The sequence below is a fragment of the Lontra canadensis genome, unplaced genomic scaffold, assembly GCF_010015895.1.
Source record: "Lontra canadensis isolate GAN:19392208 unplaced genomic scaffold, GSC_riverotter_1.0 scaffold31, whole genome shotgun sequence".
NCBI lineage: Eukaryota > Metazoa > Chordata > Mammalia > Carnivora > Mustelidae > Lontra > Lontra canadensis.
Genome location: NW_022631025.1, coordinates 4,768,996 through 4,786,497, shown reverse-complemented (window position 1 = coordinate 4,786,497; position 17,502 = coordinate 4,768,996). Strand labels below are relative to the sequence as shown.

The 17,502-nt window shown below is 40.6% G+C and overlaps 1 protein-coding gene across 1 annotated transcript; it reads right to left on the bottom strand.

Moving 5' to 3' along the window:
- Positions 1-633: 633 nt before the first annotated feature.
- INSL6 (insulin like 6) lies at positions 634-15,690 on the bottom strand. The gene is given in 3 exon segments (XM_032866509.1): positions 634-1,042; positions 15,344-15,432; positions 15,434-15,690. Coding segments are annotated over 3 exon segments (618 nt in total). The 5' UTR covers positions 15,625-15,690; the 3' UTR covers positions 634-704.
- Between the last annotated feature and the right edge of the window lie 1,812 nt (positions 15,691-17,502).

Here is a 17,502-nt window from a genome sequence, read left to right as displayed (position 1 = left end):
GGGCACCTGGGTGGCTCAGTTGGTTAAGCGACTGCCTTCGGCTCAGGTCATGATCCTGGAGTCCCGGGATCGAGTCCCGCATCGGGCTCCCTGCTTGGCAGGGAGTCTGCTTCTCCCTCTGACCCTCCCTCTTCTCATACTCTCTCTCTCTCTCAAATAAAATCTTTAAAAAAAAAATGCAGTCTGAGAAAGTTTCAAGCACGATGACAAGCATCAGCAGGTAATTCTTAGATGTCTACATGGATCATACCACCTCCAGTAACATTTTCTTCAAATATAAATATATAGGAAAAATTGGAGTTACCAAAGAAAATACTAAGTTCCTATTACTACCATAAAGTATTGCTAAATACCTGCAAATACTTTTATTTTCTTTTTTTAAGATTTTATTTATTTATTTGACAGAGAGAAAGATCACAAGTAGGCAGAGAGGCAGGCAGAGAAAGAGGGGGAAGCAGGCTCCCTGCTGAGCAGAGAGCCCAATGCGGGACTCGATCCCAGGACCCTGAGATCATGACCTGAGCCGAAGGCAACGGCTTAACCCACTGAGCCACCCAGGCGCCCCACTGCAAATACTTTTAGATGATGGTGTTCACGGCAAAGAACCTACAAGGACAATTACCAAAAATAAAGTAAAATAAATATATTAAGCTTTTATTAAGTTAGTATAATTCCCAGGATGGTTAGTGTATCTCCATCACAAATCATGGTACTTGTTTATGTACGTTTTTGTATTCAATGTATGGAAAGCATGCAATACTGAGTTCTTCTATTGTACATCCTTTAAGACAACACTTTTCTGAAAATCCTCTGCGTTTTCTTTGGGGATGATTCCCCCAAAATACATTGCTTAAGGTTTTAATTTTGTTTGTGTTTTTCTTCTGAAATTCTGAAATTTCATGAATATACTGATTGTTATCTTGTAATGAGGAAAATTCTCTTGTCTTATCAGGTGACAAGTTGGCCCTTGTAAGTCTATACTCAGGCAGCGATGACATCTCCAAACTGTTTATTGCTTCTTCCTCAGAGGCAGAAGTAGAGACTGTTGAGAGACAAGAAAAAGAATCCTACTTTATTCAAATCTTCCTTTAGATGAAAATTTCATCATAATACTAGAATACTAAAGTCCACTAATTATTTTTTAAAGATTCATTTATTTGAGAGAGAGAAAGAGAGAGAGAGAGAGAGCGCGCAAGCACACCCGCATGGGGAGGGGCAGAGGAAGAGGGAGAGAATCTGAAGCAGACTCTGTGCTGAGCATGGAACCTGATGCCAGGCTTGATCTCACAACCCTGAGATGACTGGAGCAGAAACCAAGAGTTGAATGCTCAACTGACTGAGCCTCCAGGGGCCCCCAAAGTCTGCTAATTATTAAAAACAAGTAATTTAAAACAAATTATTAAAAACAAGTAATTTAATAAAATGGGTTTCAAAAGCAAGATATATTTTTAATTTTTTAATGTTTAATTTTTAAAAAAGATTTTATTTGTCAGAGAAAGAGAGAGAGAGCGCACAAGCAGGGGAGCGGCAGTCAGAGGTAGAGGAAGAAGCAGGCTTCCTGCTGAGCAAGGAGTCTGACGTGGAAGTGATCCTAGGACCCTGGGATCATGACCTGAGCCGAAGACAGACGCTGAACCGACTGAGCCACCCAGGCGTCCCAGCAATATATATATTTTAACTAAAAGAGTTGTAAGTAGTGTTTTCCTATAAAAATGCTCAGAAATCTTGGCACATTTTTTATGGAAAGACATTTTTTATTGAGATACCGTTCATGTGTCATGAAATTCAGTATTTAAAACATACAATTCAGTGTTTTTTAGTATATTCACAGGGTTATGCAATCATCACCACTATCTAATTCCAGAATATTTGTATCACCCCCAAGAGAAGCCTCATAGCCATGAACAGTCATGCCTGTTTTCTTCTTCCTCTAGCCCTGGGCAACCACTGATCTATTTTTCATTCCTAAAGATTTGCCTATTTAGGAAATGAAATTATACCACACACATGTGGCCATTTATGTATGATTTCTTTCACTTATCCATGTTGCAGCATATATCAGCATTTTATTCCTTTTATGACTGAATAATTGTTCATTGTATGGATATAACCCATTTTGTTAATCCATTTATCAGCTGATGGACATTTGGGTTGTTTCCACATTTTGGCTATTATGAATAGTGCTGCTATGAATATTCACATACAAGTTTTTGTGTGAACATATGTCTGCAATCTTCTTACTTATCTCATAGTAGAACTGCTGGATCTTTAAGTAAACCACCAAGCTTTTCCACAATGACTACATCATTTTACAGTCCCACCACTGATATATTAGGATTTGAGTTGCTCCACAGCCTCATCAACACCTGTATTTTCCATTTTTGATTATGGCCATCCTAGTGGATGGAAGGTAATATCCCACTGTGGTTTCGATTTGCAAATTACCTACTGACAAATGATGTTGAGCATCTTCTCGTGTGTTTATTGTATATCCTCTTTGTATAAATGTCTCTTCACATCCTTTGCCCACTTTTACTTGGGCTACAGTAGTCCTCCCTTATCCGCAGTTTCTCTTTTTCTGGTCTCAGTTACAATGCAGTGAACTCTGGTCTGGAAGCAGATGATCTCCCTTCTCACAGAGCATCCAAAGGTCAGTAGTACCCTAATGCTACATCAGAATGCCTAGTTATTAATCTCACTTTCTCTCAGTACATAGGCCTTTTATTGTTTCACATCACCAAAAGAAGGGTGAGGACAGATAACATATTTTGAGAGACAGAGACCACATTCATGTAACTCTTATTACAGTATATTATTACATTTTATTATTATAAATATCTTACTGTACCTTATTTATAAATTAAACTTCATTATAGGTATGCATGCATAGGAAAAACAGCATATGTAAGGTTTGGTACTATACCAGGTTTCAGGTATCCACCAGGGGTCTTGGCATATATCCCCTGCAGATAAGGGGGGGAACAACTGTATTTGTCTTTTTATGCATATTTTATAACAATTTTTTTCACTGTTGAAATATGAAGAGATGACGAAATGGTGATATGCTCAATGAACTGACTGCTATTATACTGCTCTTAACTCATTCAGAATTACTGGAAAGAAATTAAAATAAATTCAGAAGGTAATTACTTGGAGGCTTTTTGGATTTCCATCATTGCCCTTGCCTGTCTACTGTCCCTTCCAGGAAGATAAATTTGCCTAGAACCACGCTGTAGAGCCAGACCTTAGACAGCCTTGCTCTGAACCACAGGATTCTACCCTACAACCACAGTTGAACAGACTACAGGTTGTTAGTACATGACCCCAAAGAAATCAATCTACCAGGGAGGCCAACAATCCATGCCATTTGAAAACAAGAGTTAGCCCAATCAGTGTCCTCTCTCTGAAGTTAGAACTAAGAAGTAGTGAGGGACAAAACTGAAAGGGTACCATGAAGCTTGTCATGACAGGCCAAAGTCATAAATAAATACTGGAGGAGAAGAGAGAAAGAGAGAGAAAAGTTGGTTTTTAAAGTTGGTGTGATTCCTCAGGTTTTCCAGTCTGCTCCTAGATCTTGTTTCTGTGATAACTATCTCCCCCACCACTTTTTCTCAGAGTTATTTAGGTGAATCCCTGTACCTTGTAGTTAGAGTCCTTTTAGAACACTATTCATTCATTTTCTATTTAAAATGCTTAAGCTGAACTGCAGAACACTAAAACTTTAGGGTAGCTATTAAAGATATTGAATACTAAGTCATCCAAGGCAGATAAATGTGATGAATTAAAGAAGTGTCATAATTACAGAGTACAGTGAGGGAAAAAGGAAATTAGGTTGTCCAGGCAAAACTGAAGAAAGAACTTCCTGTTGGGGATGTACCATCCATGTTCTGTTAATCAAAGGGTAGAAAGAGACAATAGGAAGGAAACTTTTTCATGAATGAAGGCAGCTAAAGACTAGTTAATGACAACTAATATGTCTAAGTGGGGACATAATTTAAAGAGAAACAAGCTCTACTCACCAGAAAACAGAAAAGGTTAAACATGAGTATTTAGATCTATGAATTTGAAAAAGAACAACAGAAAGGACCCAGAGTAGTAAGAAGGAAAGAAATCAGTGAAATACAGAACCAAAACACTATAAATGTTTAGAAACCCAAACTTGGTTCTTCAAAAGGATTAATAAAATAGATACAACCCTAACCAGACTAATTAAGAAAGAAAAGATGAAAATGAACAGAAGAGCAACAACAGAACAGATATAACCGAGTATTTAAAATAAATGAATGTTATGAAAGTTACATATTTAAAAATCAAAATGAAATGGATTAATCCATAGAAAAATATAAGATGCCATAATTGGCACAGAAAATTTAAAAAGATTAACATAGATGATTTTAAAGGTAGGTTCTACGTGCTTTTCAAGAACAGTAAGTTCTAATCATATACAAGTTGTTCCAGGAAAAGAGGAAAAGAGAAAAAGCTGCTCAGCATATTTTATGAATCTAGTATATTCTTCATCCCAAAACTAGGTAAGAACAATGTGATTAAAAAAGAAGAAGAAAGAAAAACCTTTGTGAGCCCATTTACTTATGTTTGTTTGGAAGTCCTAAAAAAATATTAGTTAACTGAATCCACAAACATATTTTACAAATATATTAAAGCATTTATTCCAAAAAATGCAAGGATAGGTCAAGATCCCCAAACCTATCAGTGCGATTTACCACATGATTAGATTCCTGTACTCACTCTCAATTGGTTTTGCTTTCTACTTTGTAAGAAAATGAAAGCTATCATCAGAGAACTTGCATTTGGTCCCTTCACCAATTTTTTTTACCTTATCTTTTAACATCTGTACCCATACATTCTGCCTTCCTAACTACTTACATAGGTGAACTATTCACTCTAAAGCCAGTTCCTCCATGTAGGGACCAGATCCTCATACTCCAAGGAATCACGCCAGCAGTGCTCCCCTATACCCTCATCATCAACTCTTCACTTCTATAAGCAAAAAAAATGTTATTTCTCCCACTTTAAAAAAGCCAAAATCACTTCTCTTGGCCCTGCTTACCTTGCCAGTTATCATCCTGCTTGTTTTCTCCCTCTGTAGCAAAACTTCTTTGTAGTTTTCTATTACCGTTTAATCCCTCTTCTCTCATTCCACCTTAAGCCCTCTCCGATCGGGCATTTGTTCCATCACTGCACCAAAACTTCTCTTTTCAAGGTCACGGATGATCTCTATATTACTAAATTCAACAGCGCATGTTCATCTTATCTGACTCATCAAAAATATTCCTTCTTGATACACTTATCGAACTTCATTTCCAGGACACCACATTCTACCCACCTATATGATCCTCTTTTATCTTCTTGGCAAATACTTCCTCCAACTGTTTAATGTTGGTGTTTCCCAGGGCTCAGTCCTTGGCACTCTTCTCTCTCTACACTTCTCTTGGTGATCTTATCCAGTCTTATGGCTCTGAGAATCACCTATACACCTATGACTCCTAAATTCCTATCTTCAAGTGACGTTATTTCCATAATCCAGATGTACATTTATATCCTACTTCCTACTCATTTTCTCCACTTCAGTGTCTCAAACTCAACATGTTCAAAACTCCATCTGTACTTATCAAACTCCACATTGCCCCAAACTGAGCTGCCAATATTGCCTTCAGACCTCTTCCACCTGAGGCCTTTCCTACCTCAGTTGATAGGAACCTTAGCCTTCCAGATGTCTGAAGCAAAAACTTGGGGATCACATTAAAAAAAAAAAATGGAATAATTCTTGAGTTCTTTTTTCTCATATTTCACATAAAATCTGCCCAAATATATCTGGAATAAAACGATGTCTACTCCCTCCACTGCTCCTATCTCATCTAGCTGCTATCACCTCTAATACCACACGCCCAGAGGAAGACTCTGCTTCTGCGCTTGCCTCCCTACAGCTTGTCCTCAATGCAGCAGCCAGAGTGATTCCTTTAAAATGTCAATTAATGTCACTCCCCTGCTCCAAAGTCTGTAATGATTTCACCACTCAGAGTAAAGCCAAAATCCTTACAACGGTGTAAACATTTCACTAGGCCTGCCTGTTACCTCTCTCTCTGCTCCAGACACACTAGCCTCCTTGCTGTTCCCTGTGTAAAAAGGGCTGAAATGTATTTGCTCTGCTCATTCCTCTGCCTCAACACTCTTTCCCCAGATATCTTTGGCTGATTCCTTTATCTCCTCCGTTCTCAAACTTCACCTTTTCAATGAGGCCTACCTTGACTACACTATTTAATCCTATATCCCACCCTCCAGCGCCCTGAGCTCTTGATCTCCCTTATCCTGTTTCATTCCTTTTTTATAACCCTTATTACCTTCAAATATTTATTATGTTCACTTCTTATGCAAACTCCTTGAGGCCAGACATCTTTGCTTTTTTCACTGATAAATCCCAAGGGTTTATAACAGTGGCTGGAACTTAGCAGGTACCCAATAACTATTTGGTGACTTAATCAGTAAAAGAGACATATGCAAAAAGATACCCCCCAAAAGCCTTTAATAAAGTTTAGCCCTACTTATAATGATTAAAAAATAGCAAGCTCCCTTATCATGGTGAAAGTTACGTAGCACAAACCTACAAATTTTATACCTAATGGAGAAATTTAAATGTATTCCCCTTTAAAATTGGGAACATGACAAGATATCCCACTATCACTACTACTTAACAGCACTAGAGGACCTGGCTAATGTTATAAGAAAGAAGAAGAAGACTGGTGAGAGGTTAGAAAGGGAGTGACAAAGCTATCATTTGCAAAGGATAGAAAAATCCGTAGAACAAACTATTAAACCATTAAGATAATTTGGCATGATTACTGGATAAAGATCAAGCTGTAAAAATCAAATTCATTTCTCTAACCAAAATCACTAATGAAAATATAATTAGCAAGTATTTACAATAACAACAAAAATAAATATTAAACATTAACTTAATAAAAAAATGTAGAAAGTCTCCACTAAGAAAACTTTAAAATTCTAATAATATGAAAACATTCCATGCTCCATGATTTTAGTTTGCAATTACTTTATATTAAAAAGATATAAATCGGGGTGCCTGGGTGGCTCAGTGGGTTAAGCCTCTGCCTTCTGCTCAGGTCATGATCTCAGGGTCCTGGGATCGAGCCCCACATCGGGCTCTCTGCTCAACAGGGAGCCTGCTTCCCTCTCTCTCTCTGCCTGCTGTTCTGCCTACTTGTGATCTCTGTCTGTCAAATAAATAAATAAAATGTTTTAAAAAAAAAGATATAAATCCTCTTCAATTAATCTATAAAATCCATGCATCTCCATTAAAATTGCAGATGGATTTTTATTTTATTTTTTCATTATACTGTACTCATCACAAGTGTAGCTACCATCTGTCACCATATGATGCTATTACAATACCATTGACTCTATTCCCTCTGCTCTTTTGGTCCCATGAATTAGCCATTACATAACTGGAAGCCTGAATCTCCTACTCCCCTTCACTGATTTTGGCCATCCCCTCCACCTTCCTTTTCTCTGGCAACAATAAGTTTTCTCTACATTTGTAGGTCTGATTTCACTTTTTGTTTGTTTATTCATTTGTTTTTTTTAGATTCTACATACAAGTGGAATAATTTGATATTTATCTTTCTCAATATGACTTATTTCACTCAGCATAATACTCTGCAGGTCTATCCATGTTATCACAAATGGCAAGATGGCATCCTTTTGTATGGTTGCATAATATTCCTCTGTGTGTGTGTGTGTGTGTGTGTGTGTGTGTGTGTGTGTGTGTGTGTACCACCTCTTCTTTATCCATTCATCTATCAATGGACATGAGTTGCTTCCATTTCGTGGCTATTGTAGATAATACTGCAATAAATACAGGGGTACATCTATCTTTTTGAATTATTTTTTTTGTTTTCTTTGGGTAAATAACCAGAAGTAGAAATACTGGATCATATAATAGTCCTGTTTGTAATTTTTTGAGGAGCTTCCATACTGTTTTTCATAGTGGCTGCACCAATTTACATTCCTACCAATAGTGCATAAGAGTTCCTTTTCCTCCACATCCTCACCATTACTAATTTCTTGTGTTTTTCATTTTAGCTGTTCTGATAGGTGTAAGGTGATACCATATTGTGTCTTTTTTAAATTAAATTTTTTTCAGTGATCCAAAATTCATTGTTTATGCACCACACCCAGTGCTCCATGCAATACATGCCCTTCTTAATACCCACCACTGGGCTCACCCAAACCCCCACCTCTCTCCCCTCCAAAACCTTCAGTTTGTTTCTCAGAGTCCACAGACTCTCATGCTTCATCTCTGCCTCCAATTTCCCTCAACTTACTTCTCCTCTTCCATCTCCCAATGTCTTCCATGTTATTCCACCACAAGTAAGTGAAACCATAAGATAAATGACTCTCTCTGCTTGACTTATTTCACTCGGCATAATCTCTTCCAGTCCTGTCCATGTTGATACAAAAGCTGGGTATTCATCCTTTCTGATGGAGGCATTGCATAATACTCCATTGTATATATGGACCACATCTTCTTAATCCATTCGTCTGCTAAAGGGCATCTTGGTTCTTTCCACAGTTTGGTGACTGTGACCATTGCTGTTATGAACATTGGGGTATAGATGGCCCTTCTTTTCACCACATCTGTATCTTTGGGGTAAATACCCAGTAGAGCAATTGCAGGGTCATAGGGTGGCTCTATTTTTAATTTTTTGAGGAATCTCCACACTGTTTTCCAAAGTGGCTGCACCAATTTGCATTCCCACCAACAGTGTAAGAGTGTTACCCTTTCTCCACATCCTCTCCAACACTTGTTGTTTACTTTTTTGTTGATTTTGACCATTCTAACTGGTGTAAGGTGGTATCTCAATGTGATTTTGATTTGAATCTCCCTGTTGGCTAACGATGATGAACATTTTTTTCAGACATATTGTGGTTTTGATCTGCATTTCCCTGATGATTAGTGATGTTGAGCATATTCTAATGTGTCTGTTAGCCATCTGTATGTCTTTGGGAAAATATCTATTCAGGTCCTCTGGTCATTTTTAAGTTGGATTGTTTGTTTGTTTGTTTGGTGTTGAGTTGTGTATGTTCTTTATATATTTTGAATATTACCTCCATATTAGATATGTTATTTGCAAACATCTTCTCCCACTCAGTAGGTTGCCTTTTTGTTTTGTTGATGGTTTCCTTTGCTGTGGAAAAGTATTTTATTTTAGTGAAGTCCCAATAGTTTATTTTTGCTTTTGTTTCTCTTGCCTTAGGAACCACATTTAGAAAAATGTTCCTATGACTGATATCAAGGAAATTACTGCCTGTGTTCTATTCTGGGAGTTTTAAGGTTTCAGGTCTCACATTTAGATCTTTAATCCATCTTGAATTTATTTCTGTCTATGGAGTAAGAAAGTGGTCCAGTTTCATTCTTTTGCATGTAACTGTTCAGTTTTCTCAGTACAATTTACTCAGAGGCTATCTTTTCCCCATAGCATATTTTTGCCTCCTTTTTCACAGATTAACCATATAAGTGTGGGTTTATTTATGGGTTTTCTAGCCTGTTCTATTGATATATGTGTCTATTTTTGTGCCAGTATCACACTGTTTTGATTAGTACTATACTTTTGTAGTAATCTTGAAATCTGAAATTGTAATACATCCTACTTTATTCTTCTTTCTTAAGGTTGCTTTGGCTATTTAGGCTTTTATTTTTGTGTGTGTGGATCCACACAAATTTTAGTATTATTTGTTCTAGTTGAGTGAAAATTGCTGTTGGCATTTTGATAGGAATTTCATTGAATCTGTAGGTTGCTTTGTGTAGTACAGACATTTTAACAATATTAACTTTTCCAATCCATGAGCATGGCATATCTTTCCATTTGTGTCATCATCAATGCTTTTTTATTGTTCTTGTTTCTTTGTTTTGTTTTTTAAAAGATTTTATTTGTTTATTTGACAGAGAGAGTGAGAGAGCAAAGGCAGGGGGAGCAGGAGAGGGGGCAGCAGGCTCTCCGTTGAGCTGGGAGCCCAACGTGGGTCTTGAGTCCTAGGATAGAGCCCTGCAGTGGGCTCGCTGCACAGAGTCTGCTTCTCTCTCTCCCTTTGCCCCTCCCACCACCCATACTTCCTTTCTATCAAATAAATAAAATCTTTTTAAAAAGATTGGTGATATGCCCACCTAAAAATTATATCCTAGAGAGTCATAACATTAAAAACAGTATAGTAATTGTATAAGGTCAAACAAAAGACCAATTAAATAGAATGGGAAACTCAGACAAACAATAAACAATATAGAAAAAAATATCATTTAGAAGATGGTGTTTAGAAAACTAGCTCCTTTTGTAGAGAAAAATAAGACTTGTGGAAAAAATTGAGAGAGTAATCCTAACCAGGACAGACCAAAGTGGTCTCCAGAAGAATTAAGAACCTAATGTGAAAAGTATATCTATAAAGTTAACAGAGGGAAGAAAAGGACCTCTAAAATGAAATTTCAGAAGTATGAACAATAAGGCAAAACGCTTATTGCCTAATTATATAAAATTAAGGCTTTCTGTCAAACAATACCAATAGATGACAGAATGGGAGAATATATTGCAATATCTAAAGCCAACAACTATTGTTTGTTTGGTTTTTTTTGACAGAGAGAGAGAGAGAGAGAGATCACAAGTAGGCAGAGAGGAAGGCAGAGAGAGAGGAAGAAGGAGGTTCCTTGCTGAGCAGAGAGCCTGATGTGGGGCTCCATCCCAGGACCCTGGGATTGTGACCTGAGCCAAAGGCAGAGGCTTAACCCACTGAGCCACCCAGGCACCCCTAAAGCCAACAACTATTGTAATGGTACAATAACTCTTACACATCAACTGGAAAATGACAATTCCTATAAAAATTATAAACAGAAAACTTTCAGAAAAAAAAAACCTGCAAAAGGCTAATTTATATATGAAGATGTGCTCACATCCAGAGTAAGTTAAAACAAAAATAAGATGCCATTTCATTCTATCACACTGACAAAAGTTACAAATCATATAATGCTAATTGTTGGCACGGATATGAGAATACAGGAATCCACGTGTACTCGCAACCTGACACATCTCAAGCAAAGCATACATGTGTTTCATTACATAGCAATTTTACCCATCGGTATAGATCTCTGAGATGTGTCCACACAGGTCCTTATGCTCTGGAGCACATACAATGATTTTCACTGTGGTGTTAGTGGCAGGGAGTTGGAGGCTATGCAAGTTAGGTGTTCACTGCTGAGAGGGTAAGTAAAATGTGGGGAATGTACATGAATATTGTGGAGCAGTTTGAAGCAATGTCCACAAAGCAACCGTAAGAGATAGATCTTAACTGCCATTTACATATATTTTAGGGGCACCTCGGTGGCCCAGTCAGTCGGGCATCCAACTCCTGATTTCTGCTCAGGTCATGATCTCAGGGTCATCAGATTAAATGGCACATCAGGCTCCGCACTCAGTGGGGAGTCTTCTCTAGATCTCTCTCTCCCTCTTCCTCTGCCCCTCCCCCCACTCACGTGGGCTCTATTGCTCTCTCTCTCTCGCTCGCTCTCTAAAAAATAAATCTGAAAAAAAAAAACTATTTATGTATATTTTAAAAATAAATGAGCAGGAAACAATGCATAATTTGCAAAAAAAATGTACAAATAAAAACACAAATTAAACACTTTGGAATGGTTACCTATGGGAGGAGGAGAACAGGAGTGGAGAAAGGAGATATATGGAGACTGATCATCTTTTTTCTTTTTTTAAAAGATTTTATTTGAGGGGTGCCTGGGTGGCTCAGTGGGTTAAAGCCTCTGCCTTTGGCTCGGGTCATGATCCCAGTGTCCTGGGATGGAGCCCCGCATCGCATCAGGCTCTCTGCTCAGTGGGGAGCCTGCTTCCCTTCCTCTCTCTCTGCCTGCCTCTCTGCCTACTTGTGATCTCTGTCTGTCAAATAAATAAATAAAATCTTTAAAAAAAATAAAATGAAAGATTTTATTTGAGAGAGAGAGAGAGAGAGAAAGAGCGAGCGAGCATGCACAAGTGGGTGGGAGAGGCAGAGGGAAAGGGAAAAGCAGACTCCCCCTTGGGCAGGGAGCCCAATGCAGGACTCAATGAGGGCCTCAATCCCAGGACCTTGAGAAAATGACCTGAGCCAACGGCAGATGCTTCACAACTGATTATCCAGGGACCCCCAAGACTAATCATCTTCTAACACACTGTGCAATGTACTTATGCTTACTGTCTATCTTCACTATTATGTAAGCTTCACAAGAGCAGGAGTCTTCACAGCTACCTCAGTAAAACTCTTCAGTCTTATATCCCAAGTACCAAGAAAAATACCCAGCATGTGATAGGCATTCAAATTTTGCTGAATTAATATATAAAGAAGGGGGACTTGCTTAACCCATTTGTGATAAGACATCTAAAAAACAAGAATAGATGTATAGGGGAATATGACCAATCCAACTGGAATAGGGGTTATGGATTATAAAGCATTAATGCATTAATGATTTCACCTGGTTCTAAGAGCTAGGAAGCACCATATGCAGCTAGAATTTAGCAATATGGTGGGGTAGGTCTTGGAGACATGGCCCCTACCCTCAAGGATCCACTATCAAGAAGCACACAATTTCAGCGTCAAGTTATGTATGAGTAGTTCTGAAAAAAAGCATTTTTAAATGAGTGCACTAAATTTTCTTTACCTGTGTCAGACTCAAATAGATCATCAGAAGATTAAAATTGTTGGTAATTGACTTGATCGAACATAGAAATGCATCCTGCTAGTACAACCTAGTAAAAGTTAACTTTTCAGCCACATTCAAACGAAAATGAAATGGCATAATTATATATTCTATATTGAGAACACATACCTCTTCTCTATAACTTCTCATTATTGGAAATTAGCAGGATATATTGAATGTCCTCTTTCCTTATAGGTCAATATTTTTTTTACAAATTGAATTTTTTAAAGATTTTTATTTATTTGAGAGAGAGAGAGTATAGGCAGGGGGAAGGGCAGAGGGACAGGGAGAAGCAGACTCCCCACTGAAGCAGGGCTCAATCCCAGGACCCAGAGATCATTACATGAGCCAAAGACAGACACTTAACTGACTGAGCCACCCAGGCACCCCTAAGTTTAAAAAAAGTTATCACAAATACATATTAATAACTTAAATCCATTTTTCATTCTTCTACACATTATAAAACAACTATGGCTTTATGGCCCCATGACATTTCCACTATAGAAAGCTGTCCTTAACATAGTAGCCATAGTAATATGTTTCATTGGTACGCCAATTCTAAGATGCTGTAAGCTACATTTTTATTTCCTACAAATCTTCTTTCATTGCAGTTTCCTCTTCATTGAATTAATGACATTTCTCCAGGGAAGTGTAAATAACACCAAAACAAAGGGGTTATTACTCAGTTCTAGTTTCAGTATATGTGCTACTGAAACAAGAACAGCTCTGAGTTTTAAAGTTGACTCAAAAAAATTAATAGTCTCCAGAGCAGGCTTTGTTGAGAAGAGGGATTCCAAGCTCTTTTTAAATAACAAACTCAAGCTTGGATGTCTGAGTGTAAAATTTTGATATGGTAGAGGTAGTGACGGCAGCATCAGCTATCTCTGGGAGCTTGCCAATATGTAGATGCTCAGGGCCCCACCCACTGAATAAGAACCTGTACATTAACAATATTCCCCAGGTGAAATCATATGCACATTAAAGTGGGAGAATCACTGAATTAATGTACTAGTGGAAAACTGGGGAGAGTCACTTCTTCCATTATAACAGCAAAACAAAGTGTGTTTATATGTAGGTAGGTTTTATGGTAGAAAATGATCAAGAATCAGTCTGATGGTTTCTATTATTTGTCTTTCAAAGTTTTCATCCCTTTACCAACAATAGGAAGAATGGAATAAGTCTCATTCATTCATTCATTCATTCATTTAGTAAGTTAAAATGAGTGCCCATAATGTGGGAGGCAATTTTAGTCTGTTCCAGTCATCTAAACCTGGGTGGTTTTTGGCGTGTTTTTGGCACTCCTTTCCTTAATTTCAAAAATCTTGCCTTTTGCAAAATGTGTCCAAATCAAATTAAATTAATTGAATGACTTTAAATGCAATAATTTCAATGACACTATGCTAGAGACAGCCTGTAGATTAAGTGCATTTTAAAATGACAAACGAGGGGCATCTGGGTGGCTCAGTGGGTTAAATCCTCTGCCCTCCGCTCAGGTCATGATCCCAGGGTCCTGGGATGGAGCATCGGGCTCTCTGCTCAGCAGGGAGCCTGCTTCCCCACTCTCTCTCTGCCTGACTATCTGCCTACCTGTGATCGCTGTCTGTCAAATAAATAAATTAAATCTTTAAAAAAATAAATAAAATGAAAAACCATATTGGTACTAAAATGTAAATACATAATTAGAAGATAACAGTGAATTTGAAATAGGAATATTCTTCCTAAAGACTACTTAAAAGCATTAAGTATATATTTAATATATATTATGCAACATACCATGTGCTAGGTCCTCTGCTAGGCATTTCACATAAAAACATGCATGAAATAATCTCTAGAAAATGATCTGATATACAGGACTGGCCTTAAGGGAGAGGGCTGGTGCACAGTCACACAGACCCAGTGCTAGGGAGGAACTTGCATTTTATTTAATGCTCTACTGTCACAGTTTTGAAATTCCCAAAATTTTATCTTGTAAAGGTGAAGTGTTAAGAACATGAAATCTGATGAGAGAATGGACGATGTGTGAGCAGAGGAGAAACACACCAAAAAAAAAAAGGCGAGGGGGCTTTATATTTTAGTACCTTCATTGGCCCTTTCCTGCTTTTGAAAAAGGGGCCCTGCATTTTATTCTGCACTGGGCTGGCCCACTTATGTGGCTGGTCCTGATGATGGTCAACTAGGTCTATGTGTAGATATTGTGGTAGACGGAGAACGGAGTCAGTACCTATGAAAGGGTCAGTGACGACTTCAGAGGAGAAATGAAACCTCAGAGGCTCTGAAGGGCAAAGTGGGTTTTGTCAGGTGACAAGTGTACTCCAGAAAGGGAAAGCCAAGGAAGAAGCAGCATTCTTACATAAACGTATAGATTTATATGTGTACACTTATTTCCTCTAAGTTTAAAAAAAAAAAAAAAGCTTCCCTGAGGTTTTGCATACCTGCGATATATTGGCTTATACAAATGTTCATTTATCTGTGTCTTCGGCACAAATTCCATTTCCCGGGGAAGCTCACCACCTGGCAGAGCACACTTGGGGAAGAGAAAGTACAAGGATGCGCAAACATGCCCTCGGTTTCTAATTTTACCTGGGTTCGTGCCTCTCGCCCAAGCCGGGAAAGTGGTTTGGGAGCTTTCTGACCGGTCTGGGATGAAGGTTTCAATCTCGTTGTTCTGGGGAAACAGGGGTGGCGGGGGGGGGTTCCTCCTCGAAGTAGCTCCAGTTGACATTGCCGCAGAGTTTTACTATTTCCTTCAGGAGGTGCCTGCCACACAGCCTCCTAGCTCTGCTGATTTCGCTCAGCTCCCGGGAGAACCGGACTAACAGGAGCCCCAGCCACAGCAGACACACGCAGAGGAGCCGCGGCATCCCTGGACCCCCGCCGCCAGGTCGGCCGCGCGGTCTAACTGCCGCGGACTCCGCACCTCCCGGAACCCGTGCTCGTGCCCGCGCCCTCCCGCTCCGAGCCGCGCACGCGCGCCTGGCGGGCTGGCGAGCGCGTGCGGACCTCGCGAGAACGCCGAGGCGCGAGGCGGGAGGCGCGAGGTGCGAGATGGCGGTGAGCGGGCTTCTGGCGCTCCCCCGGGCCCTCAGAGCATGGTAGGTAGTAGCGTTCTTTAGTTCTTAAAAAATCCTTGATAAGTTTTCTTTGCCCGCCCCTCTAAGGAGGCGCATCCGCGACCCCTGCGGCCCTCGTTAATCGGTAAAATCCTACCAGCGGAGTGCATTTCCCGCCCTTTTGCCTGGTTGGTAACGGGGCGTCGCTTCCTCGGACACAGCTTCTCTCTCTCTCTCTCTCACAGCTTCCCTCTTGGTGTACCTGGCGGGAGGTTTGTTCACGTTTGTTCGTGTGCTTGTTTGACAACCTCTTCCCAGCCCCTCGAGTCCCTAAGCACCCTGCAGGCACCGCCGCCTGGTGTTTGCTTCCCAGGGCAGCTCGGGGCCCCGCGCGCCGTCGGCTTCGGAGGGGCTGGAGCCTGGACGCACCTGGAACGTGCGCTCCTCAGCCCGATTCACAGCGCGCTCGGGAGAGCCCGCGCACTCCTCGGGGAGAAATGGGCCGGAGCCTCGGCCTCGAGACCTGGGCAGTAGCGGGCATGCTGACCTGCTGCCGTCGGCGGTAGAGGGGACCGGACTGTCTGTAACTGGCTTGTGACAGCGACCCCGGGGGTTTGCTTCTAAGAATCCTAATATTTTGCTAAACCAGGGGGTAAGAGATGAGGAAGTGCCCCGCGCTGGGGGCGGGTCGCTTGGTCATTTGGGAAGAGAGCGGACAGGTGCGTTGCTCGGGAGGACGCACTAGCCGCCGCCAGGGGGGATTCGGGGGCCGCTGGGGAGGAGGCGCGATCGCCGCGGGGGCGGGGGAGCCGGAGCGCCGCACAGTCCCCTGCGCGCTGCTCTGTGGTGTCCGTGTGGTGCCCGTCCGCCTCCGGGTCTTCGTCTCCGTGGCCCGTTTCCCCAGCCTTGCCCTGCTGTCCCGTGGCACCCAGGAGCGCCGTTCAGTGAGCTCCAAAGGCCCGCGTGATTTCATTAGCACAATGTCATCACCTTCCTTAAAACAGCTCCTGTCCAAACTATGGTCGCTGTAACCAGAGCTCCATCAGGGGAGCCCGTGGGAACGGAGAACATCCTTATGCGGAGAGAACCCTTGAAACAGTTCTGCTGGCCTCCAGTGAGGGAGGCAAGCGCCCGAATTGAGGGGACCACTCAGACTCGGGTGGTGGGTGTCTTGGTGGGAAGCCATTGAAAACTATGGGGACTGAATGCTTTGGTGCTAAGACCCTGGGTTTCAAACACAGCATGACGGAGGAACTCTGTTAGAATAGTGTCTGATGCTAGATTCCCGATCCAGTGACAGAATTGGATTTATATCGATTTGTTAAAACTGAAGAAGAGTGGCTCCCGGCTGGGTGACTCTTGATCTCAGGGTGGTGAGTTTCAGCCATATGGTGGGTGTGGAGCGTTCTTCAAAACAAAACAAAAACTAAAGCTGGGTATTTCTTGCACAGCAAAACTGTCCTTTGAATTCGTACCTGTTACACATAGACACATACTCTTTTAGGAATAAGAAGAGTATGGCTTATATTTCACACAGGGAGGTAGAGGGGTTATGTTTTGGGGGCGCTTTTCCATCTTTAATAATGGGGGAAAAGGTAGGCTAGGAGTAGTGGTGTGTATGGAAGATGAGAGTAACTGAGTCATTGGATGGCAGTGAAGGACCTCAGTCATCAGTTCAACGTGACCGAA